The sequence below is a fragment of the Mauremys mutica genome, chromosome 11 (assembly GCF_020497125.1).
Source record: "Mauremys mutica isolate MM-2020 ecotype Southern chromosome 11, ASM2049712v1, whole genome shotgun sequence".
NCBI lineage: Eukaryota > Metazoa > Chordata > Testudines > Geoemydidae > Mauremys > Mauremys mutica.
In genome coordinates this window covers 17179329-17195859 of record NC_059082.1, presented here as the reverse complement: position 1 = coordinate 17195859, position 16531 = coordinate 17179329, and the positions used below count along the sequence as shown (strand labels likewise).

The window sequence follows — 16531 nt, the reverse complement described above, 5'->3', positions numbered from 1 at the left end:
TAGCCAGAAGCTAAAATGCCACAATCTGGCCTTTTTTTTTTTTTTTTTTTTTTTTGTAATTGGGTTTATTTATGGATATTCACTTCACAATATAGAGCATTATTTTAAGAAGTTTATAAACTAATATTTTTATAATTTTTTGTAGGTTTGCAAAGATACAAATTAGTGTATCAGAACCAATTATCCCATTCAGGGAGACAATAACAAGACCCCCAAAAGTTGACATGGTGAATGAGGAAATAGGAAAACAGCAGAAAGTTGCAGTCATACACCAGGCTAAAGAGGACGAGAATAAAATCCCTGAAGGAGTTCAGGTTGATTCTGATGGCCTCATAACAATGTCTACACCAAATAAATATGCCACTCTCAGTGTAAGAGCCATGCCACTTCCAGAAGAGGTAACTCAACTCCTTGAAGAAAACAGTGACTTAATTCGTACTATGGAGCAGTTCAACTCATCTTTGAATGAGGACAAAAAAATGCATGAAATTAATCAAAAGATCCTTGACAGGATCCAGGAATTTAAACAAAAATTAGAGAAAAATCTGCAAGGAAGAAAGTGGAGAAATGCTGTTGATCAGATCTGGTCATTTGGCCCACGAAAATGTGGGCCTAATATTTTGTTAAGTAAATTTGAAGGCTACAAAAAAACAGTGTGGCAGTGCCTTGATAAGACTACTAAAGAAGTGAGTAAATATCGAGATTTTGACAACAGCATAGTAAGTGGGTTTCAGTTGGCTACGCTTTCAGGTCCCATGTGTGAAGAACCTCTCATGGGTGTCTGTTTTATAGTGGAAAAATGGGACATGAGTAAAGCAGAAGAGCAAATGTCAGCTAATAGGCAGGATTCTGAGGAATTGGATGCTACAGAACAGACAAAAAATGAAGACAAAGTCACCTCTCTGTCAAGTAGTTATCCCACTGAATCATCCAGCGAAAATAAAAACCTTCAAGATGGTCAAGGTAGTCCAAATTCATCTGAGAAATCAAGTAAACGCAAGGGAGAAACTTTGCTTGCAGATTGTTATGGCCCTTTCTCTGGACAACTAATTGCCACCATGAAGGAAGCTTGTCGTTATGCATTACAAGTGAAACCACAGAGACTTATGGCAGCCATGTACACGTGTGAAATTATGGCCACTGCAGAAGTTCTAGGTAAGAAAAAATATCTAAATAATTCCATTGCTAAATGTTAAATCACATATTTTTATGCATTAGACTGTGTCAGAGAGCTTAACTTAATTAAATGTTTTACCAGAAGTATTTTATAATTGTCCAGTTGATGACTACCATGAATCTCTGGTTCTCTAGTAGAGATATCATACTGAAAAATAACAAAAAATCTTTATGCATTTGCATCATATAGAAATAGGAATATAATATGCTTCTGGAGACACCAGGTGAAAGCATTCATTGTCTGACAAGAAGTAAATTGCAGCTTTAATAGGCACACAAATATTAAAATACTGTTCCACAATTTAAACATGTATGCTTTTGTGGTATCCAAGAGGCATTGAGCATTAAATATAAAGCTGAAATCATGCTTCAAAAGATTGAAAGGAAATCTCTCCTTGCTGTAGCCACGTCTTGGTTGTAGGTCCCAGGTTCCCATTGATTTAAGAAGTTAAAATAATGAGTGGTGTATTCAGGTAGGATAGCAGGAAAAGTAAGATAAAAAGGGAATCCTAAGCCGTTCTTCACATCCAGTTAATAGCTTTTTCTGCCTTTTTTTTTTTAACCTTCACTTTTCTCCCACTAACATGTAAATTACTCATTTGGCAAACCTATTGAATGCCAAACCTGTGTACATTACTTTATTACTTACACCTACTTAAACCCATTTTATGACCTACTTTCATCACCATTTGTTGCTTCTGATTTTGACCCAGAGATTTCCATGGGAATTGCAGCCACTTACTGATGCAATGAATTTGGCCCAGTACATTGAGGTTATATTTAAACTAATTTTCCATTTCCCCAAAGCCACAAATGTATTTACTTTGACTTAGTACAAACTACTACTCACAACTAAAGCCATAGTGTATCCTACACACAAATACTTTAAAATAGAGCTAAGGTTGTAAATAGATATAGGTTGGTAGCAGTTATACAAAACAAGAAATTCATTTCATGAGCAAAACATGAGATTGAATGCATGTGGTAGTAGTTACTGAAGAGAAATGCTTTGGATTTAGGTAGTGCTTTGTATACCTTTCATTCTTCCGTTTGATGCGAGAAACACTCTGAGATCCAAAAGCCTGGAATAGGTCTCATACACAGGCTGAGGAGGGAGGCACACAACAAACTTACACTTTTATGGAGAGAAACACATTTAGGTTATCATGAAATATGACTTTCATATCTAATAAAGTAGCTTTTATAACTTAATCTGTTCTGTGCATATAAGACCTCACATCAAAGCAAGAGATACTTATGAACATAAATGGGTAATTTCAACCACCCATCTTCCTCTACTGCAGACTGCCAATGTACAGCAGAACAAGTATAGTCCTGCTGGATGCTGAGGTGCACCCACCTGCCCAGCAGTGCACCCTGCTCTGTGCAAGCTCCCTGTGCAGCAGAATGCAGCATGTGGGTGAGACTGGGGCATCTGCGACAGTTGCTGATTCAGATCCTCCCGTCATTCACCCCATGGCATCCCCCACTTCCATCCTGACAGTCTCCTGCTTGCGTATCTCCTCGGTGTTCATTTTGTCTACTTGAGTTGAGTGCTAGATTATGGAAATTGGCCAAAATGGACTGAAATGGCTAATCATGCTATTAAGAAAGATGGGAAAGTTGGAGAAAAGAGTGGGTGAGTTTTAAAAATGAGATGAAACTACTCCTGACGTGTTATGTAAGAGCAATTTTATATTTTTCAGTGTAGCCTTGGAAATAATGTCAGACTTTTTCAACATCCAGCAAATGCATGTTTTAGAAGTATTACCCATTACTGCTTCAGCAATATATATTACCTTTTAAAACTTCCTGGTTCCCTAACTACATAAGATTTTAAGTAAATACACCAATTCTGAAGCTATACATTCAGTGTAATTTACTGCTTCTTAAGGCTATGTTTTCACTGCCAAAAAAGGTGAGGTTTTTACGCGAGATAACTAATATATGTGATGGGTTGGGTCACAGAAATTGCCTTGGGAACTGCCAACTGATGTGCCAAGACTACTTCTGCCTTTGCTTTTCCTGCCAGCTTGGAACTCCAGCACCCTGTCTTGTTGAGCCAGACACGCCAGTCTGCTCCAACACAGACCTAGGGTCTGAACCATGTGCCCCAAAGCTGCAGACTTAACTGAAAGCAACTTAAGAAGTGTTCCCGTCTTTAATACTCAGATACCCAACTCCCAATGAGGTCCAAACCCCAAATAAATCTGTTTTACCCTGTATAAAGCTTATACAGGGTGAACTCATAAATTGTTTGCCCTCTATAACACTGACAGAGAGATATGCACAGCTGTCTCCCCACCTCCCTCTCCCCAGTATTAATACATACTCTGGGTTAATAATTAAGTAAAAAGTGATTTTATTAAATACAGAAAGTAGGATTTAAGTGGTTCAAAGTAATAGCAAACAGAATAAAGTGAATTACCAAGCAAAATAAAATAAAATACACAACTCTAAACCTAATACAGTAAGAAAACTGAATAGAGATAAAATCTCACCCTCGGAGATGTTTCAATAGTCTTCTATCACAGACTGGATGCCTTCCTAGTCTAGGCACAATCCTTTCCCCTGGTACAGTCAGGTGGTAGCTAGGGAATTTCTCATGATTGCAGACTCTTTTGTTCTGTTCCACCCACTTATATATCTTTTGCATAAGGTGGGAATCCTTTGTCCCTCTCTGGGTTCCCGCCCCCGTCCGTCTCAGTGGAAAAGCACCAAGATGGAATCCAGTTCAGGTGACATGATCACATGTCACTGTAAGACTTCCTTACCCACTTGCCAGCACACCCGTATACAGGAAGACTTACAAGTAAAACAGAGCCATCTACAGTCAATTGTCCTGGTTAATGGAAGCCATCAAGATTCCAAACCACCATTAATGGCCCACACTTTGCATAAATACAATAGGCCTTCAGAGTTATATTTCATATTTCTAGCTTCAGATACAAGAGTGATACATTTATACAAATAGGATGACCACACTCAGTAGATTTTAAGCTTTGTAATGATACCTTACAAGTGACCTTTTGCATGAAGCATATTTTAGTTACATTATGTTCACACTCATCAGCATACTTTCATAAAATCATATAGAGTGCATCGTCACAATATACATTAGCTATTTCACTCTAAAATCCTAGTGGAGACAGGGCGCAGCCAGTTTTTACCATGATGTAGCTAGGCAAGTTCAAACCTGGATGGGGAGTATTGCATTTGACCTTACCAAGGTGCACTGTGGTAAAAACACTTGTGCCATGTTTTCACTAGGATTTTACACCTGTTAGCTATCTCGCTGTAAAAAGCCTACTGTTTTTGGCAGTGACGACATTATAAAAATGGGGGAGGGGCAGAAATATGTTGTAAGCTTGCATGTGTCTAATTGAATGGGACTTCTTTTTAAATTAGATACATGGATCTCACAAACACCTTCAAACTTTCCCACAAGCACCTGCTCCTTTCCAGTAGATTGTCCTGTATATTTAATGTTTGATTCCTTTACGTCATTTACTACAAAACTCCTTCTATACCCACTCCTTCTCCTGTTTTCTTAAACAGTTCTCTCTTCTGGAAAACTCCAAATACATCATGAACCTTCTGAATATCATATGCTCAATGATTATTTAACTGGCGTTCCCTGTTGATATTGCTGTCTTTCTATTGCACAGCTTCTCTCCTCATTCATTACTAATGGGGTAATGTTCCCCACCTGTGGAGAATTCAGAGGCGGTCCAGCGTTTTTGCTGGAAACCCCAGGATTAAGCTCCACCTTTCAGCTCAGGCCACCAGATTTGCTGCCTCTGACCTGGAACAAGTTCGTGGTTCAGTTTCTCTCGACCATTTTGTTGTAAAATCTTTATTTTATATATATTTTCATGCAATTGCAATTGAGAATCTTCCTCCTCCCCTGGATTGGGTAAATAGCAGCATGGTGATTTCAACCACCTGGATCTGCTGCTACCGCACCTCCTTTCTGGACTCCTCTGCTCCCACTCAGGCATGGCAGAGCTGTCCTGGAAACACCTGCCTTAAATCTAAGCAATGTTCCTATGTGAGACAGCATTTACAAGCACTACAGAGAGTTATTCCCAGACAGCCAATCCTCACACTGCCAGACCACAGGACTCGGAGTCAAACGAGCATGTCAGGTCTCCACCCTGCACCGAGGAGCTGCTAGTCCATTGCAGAAAAGCCCAATGAGGAGCTTTCTGAGCTTTTGGGGCAAGAGTCTAAGGACCAGGAGCAAGCTATCCCGCCAGCTCAGGTGATAAATCCCACAACTGACCTGAGCTGGAAGGGGAAGAAACCCATAAAGGATCCAGAAGTTCCTCCCCTCCCGCCCCCCCACCTCAGATACTAATGTGGATCCCCACCTCTTGCGGAAAGAATCAGACTCCTACACAGCTGTCCTTCCTCCCACTGTGAACCGGGGGATTCTCATGATAAGTCCTGAAAACTCCAGGTCTCAAAAAGGCAAAGCAAATTTGTCCTTCCCAAGGCAGTGATTAATATTGTTAATGAAGAGGTGGGATGAAAGTTAGGGGTTAAAACTCTTCTCCTTTGCCTTCTCCCGGGGAGGAGTGTTTGGAATTTCTCCTACAAGTTCTCTCTTCTGTATCACGCTCACTCTCTCTCCCCCACCTTGCAGCATGCCTGTGTAGCCCTGCATCAGGCTGCAGCCTACTGGAAATTTTGCCTGTCTGGTTTTCAGCCCAAAGACCCTCACTCTGCCAGGGAAAGGGGCTCAGATTTCAGGTAGAGGCAGAATGGGAATTGTGCCTTAGCAGCAGCAGCCATAAACCCTTGATCTGGCAGGGAAATGCACTTGAGATGCTGAAAGGTGGGAAACGGTCTCTCCTCCACACCACTGCTCCACATGCTGACCCCACATGAAAGCCTTAGGAGCCCTTCAGGCCATTTGTGACCAGAACAGAGGCATACCAGGATTCCAGTCCCCATAAAGCTGCGCCTTCATGGTGTCTGAGTGTCTCTTAAAAAATACAAACATGGTTATATGGGATCCGATCAGTGGTTCATTGAGCCCAGTATCCTGTCTGTGACGGTGATCAGTACCAGATGCATCAGTAGAAGGTGTAATAAACAATGTGGGTACTCACAGAGGAAACCTCCTCCTACCTCCTGTTGAGGTTGGCTTTTGACTGAGGTGTGAGTGTTTATATCCGTTCCGAAACCAGAGTATAACCAGAGGCCAAAGCTTCTTCATGGCAATGGAAATAATGTCCTGGATAGAGAACAATCTGCTACCTCTCAAGATAGTTCACATAAAGGATACAGGAAAGAGGAAAAGAGAGTTGTAGTCCTCCACTGATCCGGAAGGCACTTGGGACTTGCTAGGTAACCAATGATCTCACATTGCGCTTGCAGAAAACAGACCTCTTGAAGCAGGACCTCCTTCATTCAAACTGGGAACACCTACAGCTAACAGCATGAGCATCGGAGAACTGTAGTTCGGTACAGATTCTCCATTAGCCTCTCATACAGTTTGGTATCCAGAACTCAACCAGAATATTTTATTCATTGATATGGGCAAATGTATGTTTCTGGTGTGAGGGGAAACAGAAAGTTCTTTGGGGCATAGATGATTGCCTCTTTCTTTGTGCAGAGTCAAGCACAGTGGGTCCCTGACCACTGGATGCTGTTGTGATACAGATATTATAATAATACCAAAGTTCTGTGGTGATCTCAGCTACATTAGCATTTCTCTAGGCAGCCTGGTTGGATCCTACAGAGAAGCACCTTAAAAACATGGATATCAGCCCTAGCAGTATTTTGTAGACAAGTACATCGGATCCTCCTTTTGAGTATCAGCTGCCAAGTTTAATCACAATGACAAATTAGACAAGCCTGTGGCTGTCCTTTCTAGTCACCATTATCTCCAAAAGGCAAACTTTGCAATTAGCTGCCATAGCTATGCAAGAACCATCCTGCGTTAGTCATGAGGAAAAGGCTATCCATATAGCTCTAGTAACCTTTCAATTCAAGGTAAGCTTCTCTGCCACAATTCCAGAAAAACTTCTCTCATCACTTTGTTCTGACCCTTGGAAAGTTGTGGCATAAATGGGTGTTCCTAGAGCTCTAAAGATGCATCTCAAGCATATGGATTATGTATGCCAGTTGTACCCTGTTCATCTCATTGTATCCAAGGCCTCAAGGTTGCTGCAGGCAAGATGTAAAAATCTTGCAGCAGTTGGTGTGCTGTGCATCTGGAAAACTATTCACAGAAGTCCAGAGAGAGAGTGGGGAGAAAGTGTGAGAGGCTCATCTGAGAAAGATTTGCAAAGTATGTTTCCATTCCTCTACAGAAGCATCCTTTGGCAGGAAGGTGCTACTGGGTTGGTTCTCAAATAACTCCTTAGTTTATAAAGCACTTGCTTTATATGGGGTGAACTTCCATTCCTGTCTGTTTTTCTACTATAATAATTAAACTCTGCTTATCCTTCCCCTCCTTACTTCTGGGATTCACTGCTCACTACTTCCCATTAGTAATGAATGAGGAGAGATGCAACAGAATGAGAAATTTCTTACCTGATAAATTTTCTTTGTTAGCAGCTCCTCTTCAAATTCAATCACCAGAATATAAATTGAATTTTTAATCGAAAGGGAGAGGTTAATTTAATATGTTATCTCAAGTTGTCTCAATGCTAATTGGCTGCAGAAGTGTTTCTACAGCTGTGGAAAAACTCTTCTGGTGGCCTGAGCTGAAGGGCAAAGCTTAGTCTTGGAGCCTCCAGCAACAACATTGGACCACTTCTGAATTCCACAGGTGGGTGAGGGGGCACTAGCCCATTAGTAATGAATTTGGAGAGAAGCTGCTAACAGCAAGAAAATGATCAGGTAAGAAATTTATAATGTAGGCTGTTGATCTTTCTTTTCTTTTTTTTTTCCTTTTTCCTGTCTTGGATTTTGCTGACATGAGTTAAATTTTGATGAAATGCCATTTACCATAGCACTGTTCTACTGATAACATAAACATTGGTACTGTTCTTTACAACTCTAGCTCGTATATAGATATAGCTATATAGGATGCAATTCTGTTCACTTCATAGAGCCTGAGTAGTCAGTTTCTTGTTAATTTCATATTTACTGTACATATAGCTATGAAGAGATACCTTAGAACTTTCATTTGCATCTTTATTTTTAAAGAGTTGAACTTCATTAAGAGCAGATGCATAAGTAAATTACATCTTATTCAGGCTTTTTGGTATATTGCAGCATCAAAATATTGCTCTACTTTTGAGGTACTGTCATGACTTCAGAATAAATTTCCTTTTCAGGTATTTAGAGATGAAAAAAAGTGCTGCCAGCATACATACAAGCACATGCACACACTCAACCAGTCAAACAGCTAATTTAGCATGGGTTAGAAACCCACTTGCAGTTGGGCATAGAGCTATGATCAGACCCTCTGTGGCCAGTATTTAAACTATTAGGTAAAACAATGTACTAGTCTAGCCTACCCTCAGGACCTCTTCCAGTGATTCAGATTCCCCCTCCTCCCCTCAGGAACTAGGCTCTGCAGCATTCAGAGCATTTACACACAAACCCCTGCGGCTTCCAAGATCCTGACTCCCACATCCACCACAGTTCTCCATCCAGTGTAGTCCAAAAGGGGGTGGAGAGTGGGTGGATTCCAGAATTTATCCCAAAGACCAGTTATATTTTTTAGACTCAGATCCTCATATAACTTCTCTCCGGTAGCAATGACTGAAGCAACAATCCAAACGACTTGGATGAAATAAATATAATTGAAAAACCTTTATTGAGATGGAAAAAAAAATCTCTACTAACTTGTATGTTATTATAAAGTGAAATTAAATCCTCTAAGGCCAGTGAATTGGCTTTCTGTGGGAAACATTGCAGAGGATGTGAGGTGATGGACTCTAACCCACAGTGCAGCCCCTGCAGTGAGGCTGCAAAGATGCAGTATGCAGTAGCCCCATTCACATCCACAACAGACTTCAGTAAAACTCAGCCCAGAATATAGCTCAACGTGTGTCTCTCCAGTAGGTTTGACAGCCTGGTTCTTTGTAATAAATGGTGCTGATAATATCTGGTGAATCTGTATGAAAGGGTTCAGCTCTGCTATTAAACATAAGGAATAAAATGAATATTTTAAAATATAATATTAATATCCTGTAATGTAGTTTGGAACTTATTTGCCTTAACAATTTTAATAAATTCTGTATATTGCCATGAATATTTCCAGTGACCTTGATAATGCTCTTGTGCAACGTATGTCTAAGCTTGTGTTTTAAAGTAAGGTACATTTGTACAATAAATCAGCAGTTGTTGATCTGTATAAAACTTTAACCTTTTGGTGTTTCAGAATTTCCTACACACTCTCAAGGATTCCTTAGCCTTGCAGTTGTTTAGCTTATATCAACAAATCTCATACATGCATGCCAGATCCAGTACATTTGTCTTGAAAACGATCTGACTTTTGTGTCTGATTTCACAGTTTAGAACCTAACACACTTTTTTTCAAATTTCGTAAGTAACAAGGAGACAAGGTACACAGTAAAGGTGAAATTCACCCACATGCAGAGGACCACATGAGAGGTGAGTTAGGAGGGGGTGTGTCCTGGCAAGAGCAGAAAATGTCATTGGAGGTGATAGGCAAGAGCTGTTGGATCCACACTTATTTGAATCTACTGGCCTGCAGATCCTGCAGTGAGGCTGCAAAGATGCAGTATGCAGTAGCCCCATTCATAGGGGCTGCACTGTGGGTTAGAGTCCATCACCTCACATCCTCTGCAACGTTTCCCACAGAAAGCCCAATTCACTGGCCTTAGAGGATTTAATTTCACTTTATAATAATTACTCTTTACATTTATATCTTTATGTGTGTGGAATGTTTATAGTGTGTGAGAATAGGTAATAAGTAGTGGGGAGTGACAGATAACTTTCAAATATCAAAGCCAAGTTGACTGACAATGGGGATATTTACAAATAAAATATGTCTAACAGCACACTCCCCCATTCTTTTCAGGTAATACAATTTAAAATATTCAAGCTTAATGGATATTTATGCAAATTCTTTCTTTGCTACAGTATGCCTTTGAGAAATATACATAGCATTGTCATAAAATGTACACAGTGTAGCAACCACACAGTGGTAGCGATTTATTAAACATGTATATACTGTGGATTTGCATGTTTTATTAACTGACAAATGTATGCCTTGTATGATTTTAATTAGTCCAACCACAAATCTTACAGGAAAGATACTGAGTCATAGAAAGTATACCCTATATTCAGTACTTAGCTTTCCTAAATTAATAATTATGTATTTGCCTTAAAGCAAAGGATGTGAAAGGCTCAGCAAACTAATAAGACTTATGCCTTTGCAGGTCGTGTATATGCTGTCTTGTCCAAAAGAGAAGGCCGAGTGTTACAAGAGGAGATGAAAGAGGGGACTGACATGTTTATTATTAAGGCAGTGCTGCCAGTAGCAGAAAGCTTTGGGTTTGCTGATGAAATCAGGAAGAGAACAAGTGGCCTGGCCAGTCCACAGCTGGTGTTCAGCCACTGGGAGGTAAAAGATCTATTCATTCCATCTGTGTCGGTGATCTATTTCCTGTAGATGTGGCAAAATAAAAAAGGGGGGGGGGGCGGGAAGGTTACATTTTGCTGAAGACATGCATTTGATTAATTCTTTTCAAAATCAAGGTGAAAAAGTACCTTTTATGCTCTTCACAAATAAATATTTCTATCCTGTTTGGATAGTTTTAGATTGTTCTGAAAAGTAAAAGAAGTGTTTTGATAACAAAATAACTTTTTCACAAAATATTTTCTCTGGAGTTGATACGCTGATGTTTTCAGGTGGGTTATATGGTAACTTGCTTCAGGTAAATGTTGCATTAAGACAAAAATGTGGCAACAAGTATAATTCCTGTCATATGAGAAGTAATCTTTCATTGGTCAGAAAAATATTCTGTTGTTGATCAGCAAATTTTTCTAGACAATACTACTGTTTCAGTAGTTATGAGGCATTAATCAACATATATTTAGATACTAGAAAGCAGAATAAATAGGTTTGGATAATTTCAAGCCAGGATTGGTGGGGGATGTTTTCAAGATCCTTTCCTTTGGAAAGGAAATGGTGTCTGTCTTTGGCACTTCAAAAAGAAATGGAGAGATGAAAGTGATGCCTCTACATGGGGCAAATGTCGGTGAGGAAACTTCTAAGAAATGAAATCAGTTCAGAGACATGCCACTCTGTTCCCATCATAGGGATAGTTGATCTTGAAGTACAGAAGGCAGGGCAAGCTTTCAGTTTCAGTTCTTTGTTCAAGAGGAACAAAAGTGAATAGTAAAAAGGCTCAACAGACCCATCAAAGTAGCTAAAAAACAGGTTCATGAGTAACAACAGTCAGTAGATCTGCACTATCCATTTCAACTGTATATTTTAAAAGAATGCTTAGCTGCAGTTTAACTTTTTTGGTCACTTTTTAAAATCTGTTTTCAAAGTGAGAATCAGACTTTGAAAAATCAATTAAAAATCAAATTTGTATTATCTTTATCTTCTATTGAGTTGCTATTTTGTGATTTCATAAATCAACTCTCCCCAGTGTATCTGAGATCTATTTCTTACAGTGATAGTATAGAACAGTGGTTGCTAACTATGGTCTGTAGAGCACTCTTTGTCAATGAAATGCTTGCTGGTGATCCACAGAGAAATGCTTGGTCACATGATGCACTAAAAGACCGCTAAAAATACATTCTTAATATTATTTCTGTGTGAACCATTGCTGTAGTCACAACAGGAATATTATGTGATCACTAATGATGGAAAGGAAGAAGGGTCTATGCAGTCACAACAGAGAAATCCACACTGTGAAAGAGTGTGGGAACACCTGATGTAGTACACTTAGGAAACTACGTTTGTTCTCTCTCAGTGGTGGTACCATATATCAGTATTACAGAATGTGGTGTGCCAAGTGCTTAACCTTCTCAGGCAGTAATAATACTGTAGTTTGCTCATCTTCTTCCAGCATTATGTAATTTTAGCTCAGTGTACATACAGGTCATGCAATGAACTGTAGAGAGGAAGAAGGGGAAAAGACCAAGAATTCAGGCTTCATAGAAAGGCAAAGAAGGGGAGAGGAGATTTGGGGAAACAATGGGGTAGAAAGAAAACAAAGTTTTTTAAAAAAATGGAGAGCAAAACCTCAAAAGTACTTAGAAAGGAAAAAGGAGACCTTAAAAAACAGACCAGAAAGAAGGGAGAGAAAATGGACAGAAAATAGTTGAGATTCAGTGACAGCTTTAGGAATATTGGGGAGGAGGGGTGTTTACATTCAAATTCATTACAAATAAGATGCTCCAAACCAAAAAAAGGGGTAGGAACCACTGTGTTAAGTGTCTCTACGGCTTTGGGAGTACTCATCTGGAGAGCAACTAATGCGGGGTGGCTTATCTCCAGAGCACCTTTTGTAACAAATCTCAAGTGCCTCCAGTATCAGTGCCCAGCAGGTAAATCAATCAGGGGGGTGTTAATTCCAGATAGGAAGTTGCCAGATAATGAATTTTCCTTGTGAGTTTCTTTAGGATTCACAACTACTATGCTCCCACTAAATGAACCCATATGTATGTAAACACCCAGATTTTCTCAGGAGGATGGAAAGAATATGTTCATGTGTAGTAGCAACTGAGCCATAGTTTCAGTAACTGCTTGAGCAAATTTCCAGTTTCAAAAATGTACTTGCTACTGTTATAGAAATGTGAGTGAATTTGTTTCTGACAACTACTCTCTAGCATCATAGGTGCCCTTTGTACAATCTATCTGTTTGGCATGGGATTTTCTAGATTTGAGTGAAATGATATCCTGATTCATTTGTCAAGGCAGAAGAAATATGTGACTAGAGCTGGGCGAATAACTGATTTTTTTCAATTAGCTGGCAGTTCTGTAAAATTAGGAGGGAAAAATTGGTTCACATTGAACCAAATCCAAAAATGCCAACATTTTCCAGCAAACATAAAAAGTCTCGTTTGGGTCAAACGAAACAAATTCAACACAAAACATTTTCTTTCTGGGCATTTTTAAAGGGCTAGATTCACAAAACAGCCAGAAGGGCAGCGTAGAGGGGAACATTGTCCCCACTTGTAACTCTTTGTCCAGTGGTTAGGGCACTCACTCAGGCTGAAGTCTCTGCTCTGCCAGATGTACAGTAGGGACATGAGCTTGGTCTCCTTCCTCCCAAGAAATCTCCCTAACTAACTACTGGGGCATGGGGTATTCTGGGGCATACTCTTCTGTTGAAGTTAATTTACACATTCCAAATTGGGCAATGATTAGCTATTATTTTACTGTTTTAATTAGTTCAAGGTAAAAGAAACATATTTCAAAAGTAAATATGTGACTTTGTCCAAATTCTTTAGAGTAGTGTTAGATAAATATTAGAATAATCTCCACAATTTACGGTAAATTTCTAGGAAAAATTAGAGAAAAGAAGGTTGAATGTGGTAGATGATGGGTTCTTCTTCATCTGAAGTCTTTAAATCAAGACTATATCTTTTACAAATTTATAAAGCAAACAGAAATTATGGGCTTGATGCAGAAATTATTGGGTGAGGTTCTTTGGTCTGTGCTATACAGGTGGTCAGACAAGGGGTGACATAACAGTTCTTTTGGCCTTAAAATCTATTAATCTGTAATCAGAATGAGCTCCAAATGAATCATCATCTTGATGGTAGTCCTGACACTTAAGTAATTCTTAGAAGTCATCTGGAACCTTTCAAACCTGTCTCCACATAGTAGGCATATTAAATGGTGGGTATTTAATTAGCCAGAACAGTTGTGGGGGTTTTTAAATAAATAAAAATGACAAGAAGGTGCCTTGAGCCAATTTTGTGATATTAGTGTTTTAGGTCATTAAAGTGTGGCTATAATGTTCTTTTCCTTCCACTCATACTTGTTAAATATTTGGAAAAAAATTATAATCCACATTTTCCAACTTCTTCAACAAATAAGTCAGAGCTACTACAGACAAGTCTCCTTCACTAAACAACCTTGATTCATTCCCAGAGCAAATCCATTCTGTGCACTGAAAGAGGAAGGGTCCTGTAGAAAAATTAGTATGTGGTCATATAATCGAAGACTATCACAGTGCTTACACACAAGGAGCCTGAACTAGGGTTGCCTGGGCAACTCTTATTTTGGCATTCCTGTCTTTTGAGCACTTGACTTTGCAACCTCAATGATCTTTTAATGCAGTTTTTGTGAGTGTAAAATATAAATTGATACATTAATATTTCACTCTGTGTAATTAAGATTGAAAAATATTACCCTTCACCATCCTGTAAAAAGGTGTGTTTTTGCAAAACATTAAGACTATGTGATGAGTTCCTCCAGAGAAACTTCCATCTTTATATAGAGGGTTCTACGTTCACAGTTGCGACATAAGCCCCCTGTACTGCAAAGGGAGGCATTAAGGGTCCACCTTCACAGATCCATTTGTGGGACTGGAGCTACCGTGGCCATAGGTCCCGATTTTATAGGGACAGTCCTGGTATTCGGGGCTTTGTCTTATATAGGTGCCTATTATCACCCAGCCTCCTGTCCCAATTTTTCACAGTTGCTATCTGGTCACACTAACAGGAGCTGAAGAACTTTAATTAGGGAAATTTTCTGAAGTCTCAAAATGTCATATGTCTCCAAAGAGAATTTTAATATTTACCTAAGATGATAGATAATTTTAATATTCAAAACAGAGAAAGAACAAAGCAGTGAATTTTCTGCCTCTAAAGACAAGTCATATTAAGGAATACTAAATTAACGGTTTTTCCCCCCACACTAAAACGTCTTTAAAAATGTAATGTGAATCTGCCTAGGTGAGTTAGCAAAAAAAATGAAATTTACTAACTTTTTAAAAAATCTCTGATGCACCTTGCCGGTTTGTTGTTCACAACTGACAAATGTAAGTATGTGCGCCTGGCATTATGACATTTACAAACAGAGGCCTCAATTCCACTTTTGATGCAAGTAACATAAACCCTACACAAATGCATACTTGGTCATATGCTTTATTTTGCACACACAAGGGATCTCGTTGATTTCATGGTGACTACTTCTATGTCAAAGTGCAGGATCAGGGTCTAACACAGGGATCGGCAACCTCTGGCACACGGCTCACCAGGGTAAGCACCCTGGCAGGCCGGGCCAGTTTGTTTACCTGCTGCGTCGGCAGGTTCGGCCGATCGCGGCTCCCACTGTCCGGAGTTTGCCGTCCCAGGCCAATGGGGGCGGCAGGAAGCCGCGGCCAGCACATCCCTTGCCCGCGCCACTTCCTGCAGCCCCCATGGGCCTGGATGTGCTGGCCGCGGCTTCCTGCCGCCCCCATTGGTCTGGGACGGCGAACCAGAGCCAGTGGAGGCCGTGATCAGCCGAACCTGCCGACGCAGCAGGTAAACAAACTGGCCCTACCCGTCCGCCTGGGTGCTTACCCTGGCGAGCCGCGTGTCAGAGGTTGCTGACCCCTGGTCTAACACTTCATGAAAAGACTTTAATGTTATGAGTAACACTGAGCTGAGAAACTGGGCTGTTCTTAATTCAGTACTATAAACACAAGCAACTGTATGCCCTAGTTCAGTTACTGCAGTTTTGTGGTAGGGCAATTCCATAACTGAAGAACACATTTTAAAATTTAAATATCTTGCCAAGCTGGCTTTGAAACATATACTGGTGAACTGCCAAACAATCTAATCATTTTCAGACAGCTATGTAACCTGCCAAGGTTTTATGCTAGCTTTTTTTCCTCTCGCTTTGGGAATAGGTCACCATATTGTATGAAATAAAAATTGTGGAATAAGTGAAGTCAAAGGAGTAGAAAAATAAAATTTACCACTGTTGCTACCACCAAAGGTGTGCACTAGTGGTAACTATGGTGGGAAATCCTATAGAAAAAAATCTTTGTGTTGACATAAGTTTTGAGGCAGAAAGGTGCTACACAAATGTAAATCATTATTCTTAATCATTGTTTTCATTAAACAAACTGATTTGTGACTCTTAGCTACAAATCCCGTTGGCTGCTAGCTCCTGTTTTAGGTTTTTAACCACCTTTTCAGAGCATTGAGTGATCAGTTACCTCTAGTGTTGGTCTGATAACCATAAGGTGCTGCATGGTCTATGCAGATATTAATGTTGGTTGATCCCCAGGAAAAGTTTAGAAATTGAAAAACCATCTATCACTCCCCTGTGAGGATGTTAAGAGCTACAGAGTATTCCAAAATGTCACTTTTGCTCTTTGGTGTGAGGGAAAAACTGTCGTAAAAATGCAAACTTTTTCCATAATGTATTTGATGGGAGAGTAGGAATCTTTTGAAATCTCCAGCC

General features: G+C 39.8%; 1 protein-coding gene across 2 annotated transcripts in view; it reads left to right on the top strand.

Annotated features, from left to right (window-relative positions):
- The window catches only part of EFL1 (elongation factor like GTPase 1), a 155041-nt gene that overhangs the window by 126956 nt on the left and 11554 nt on the right, over positions 1-16531 (top strand). For both annotated transcript variants that reach the window (XM_044980895.1, XM_044980896.1), the window contains exons 18-19: positions 146-1155; positions 10548-10732. In XM_044980895.1, the coding sequence (XP_044836830.1) occupies positions 146-1155; positions 10548-10732 (1195 nt within the window). The remainder of the gene's footprint in view (positions 1-145; positions 1156-10547; positions 10733-16531) is intronic.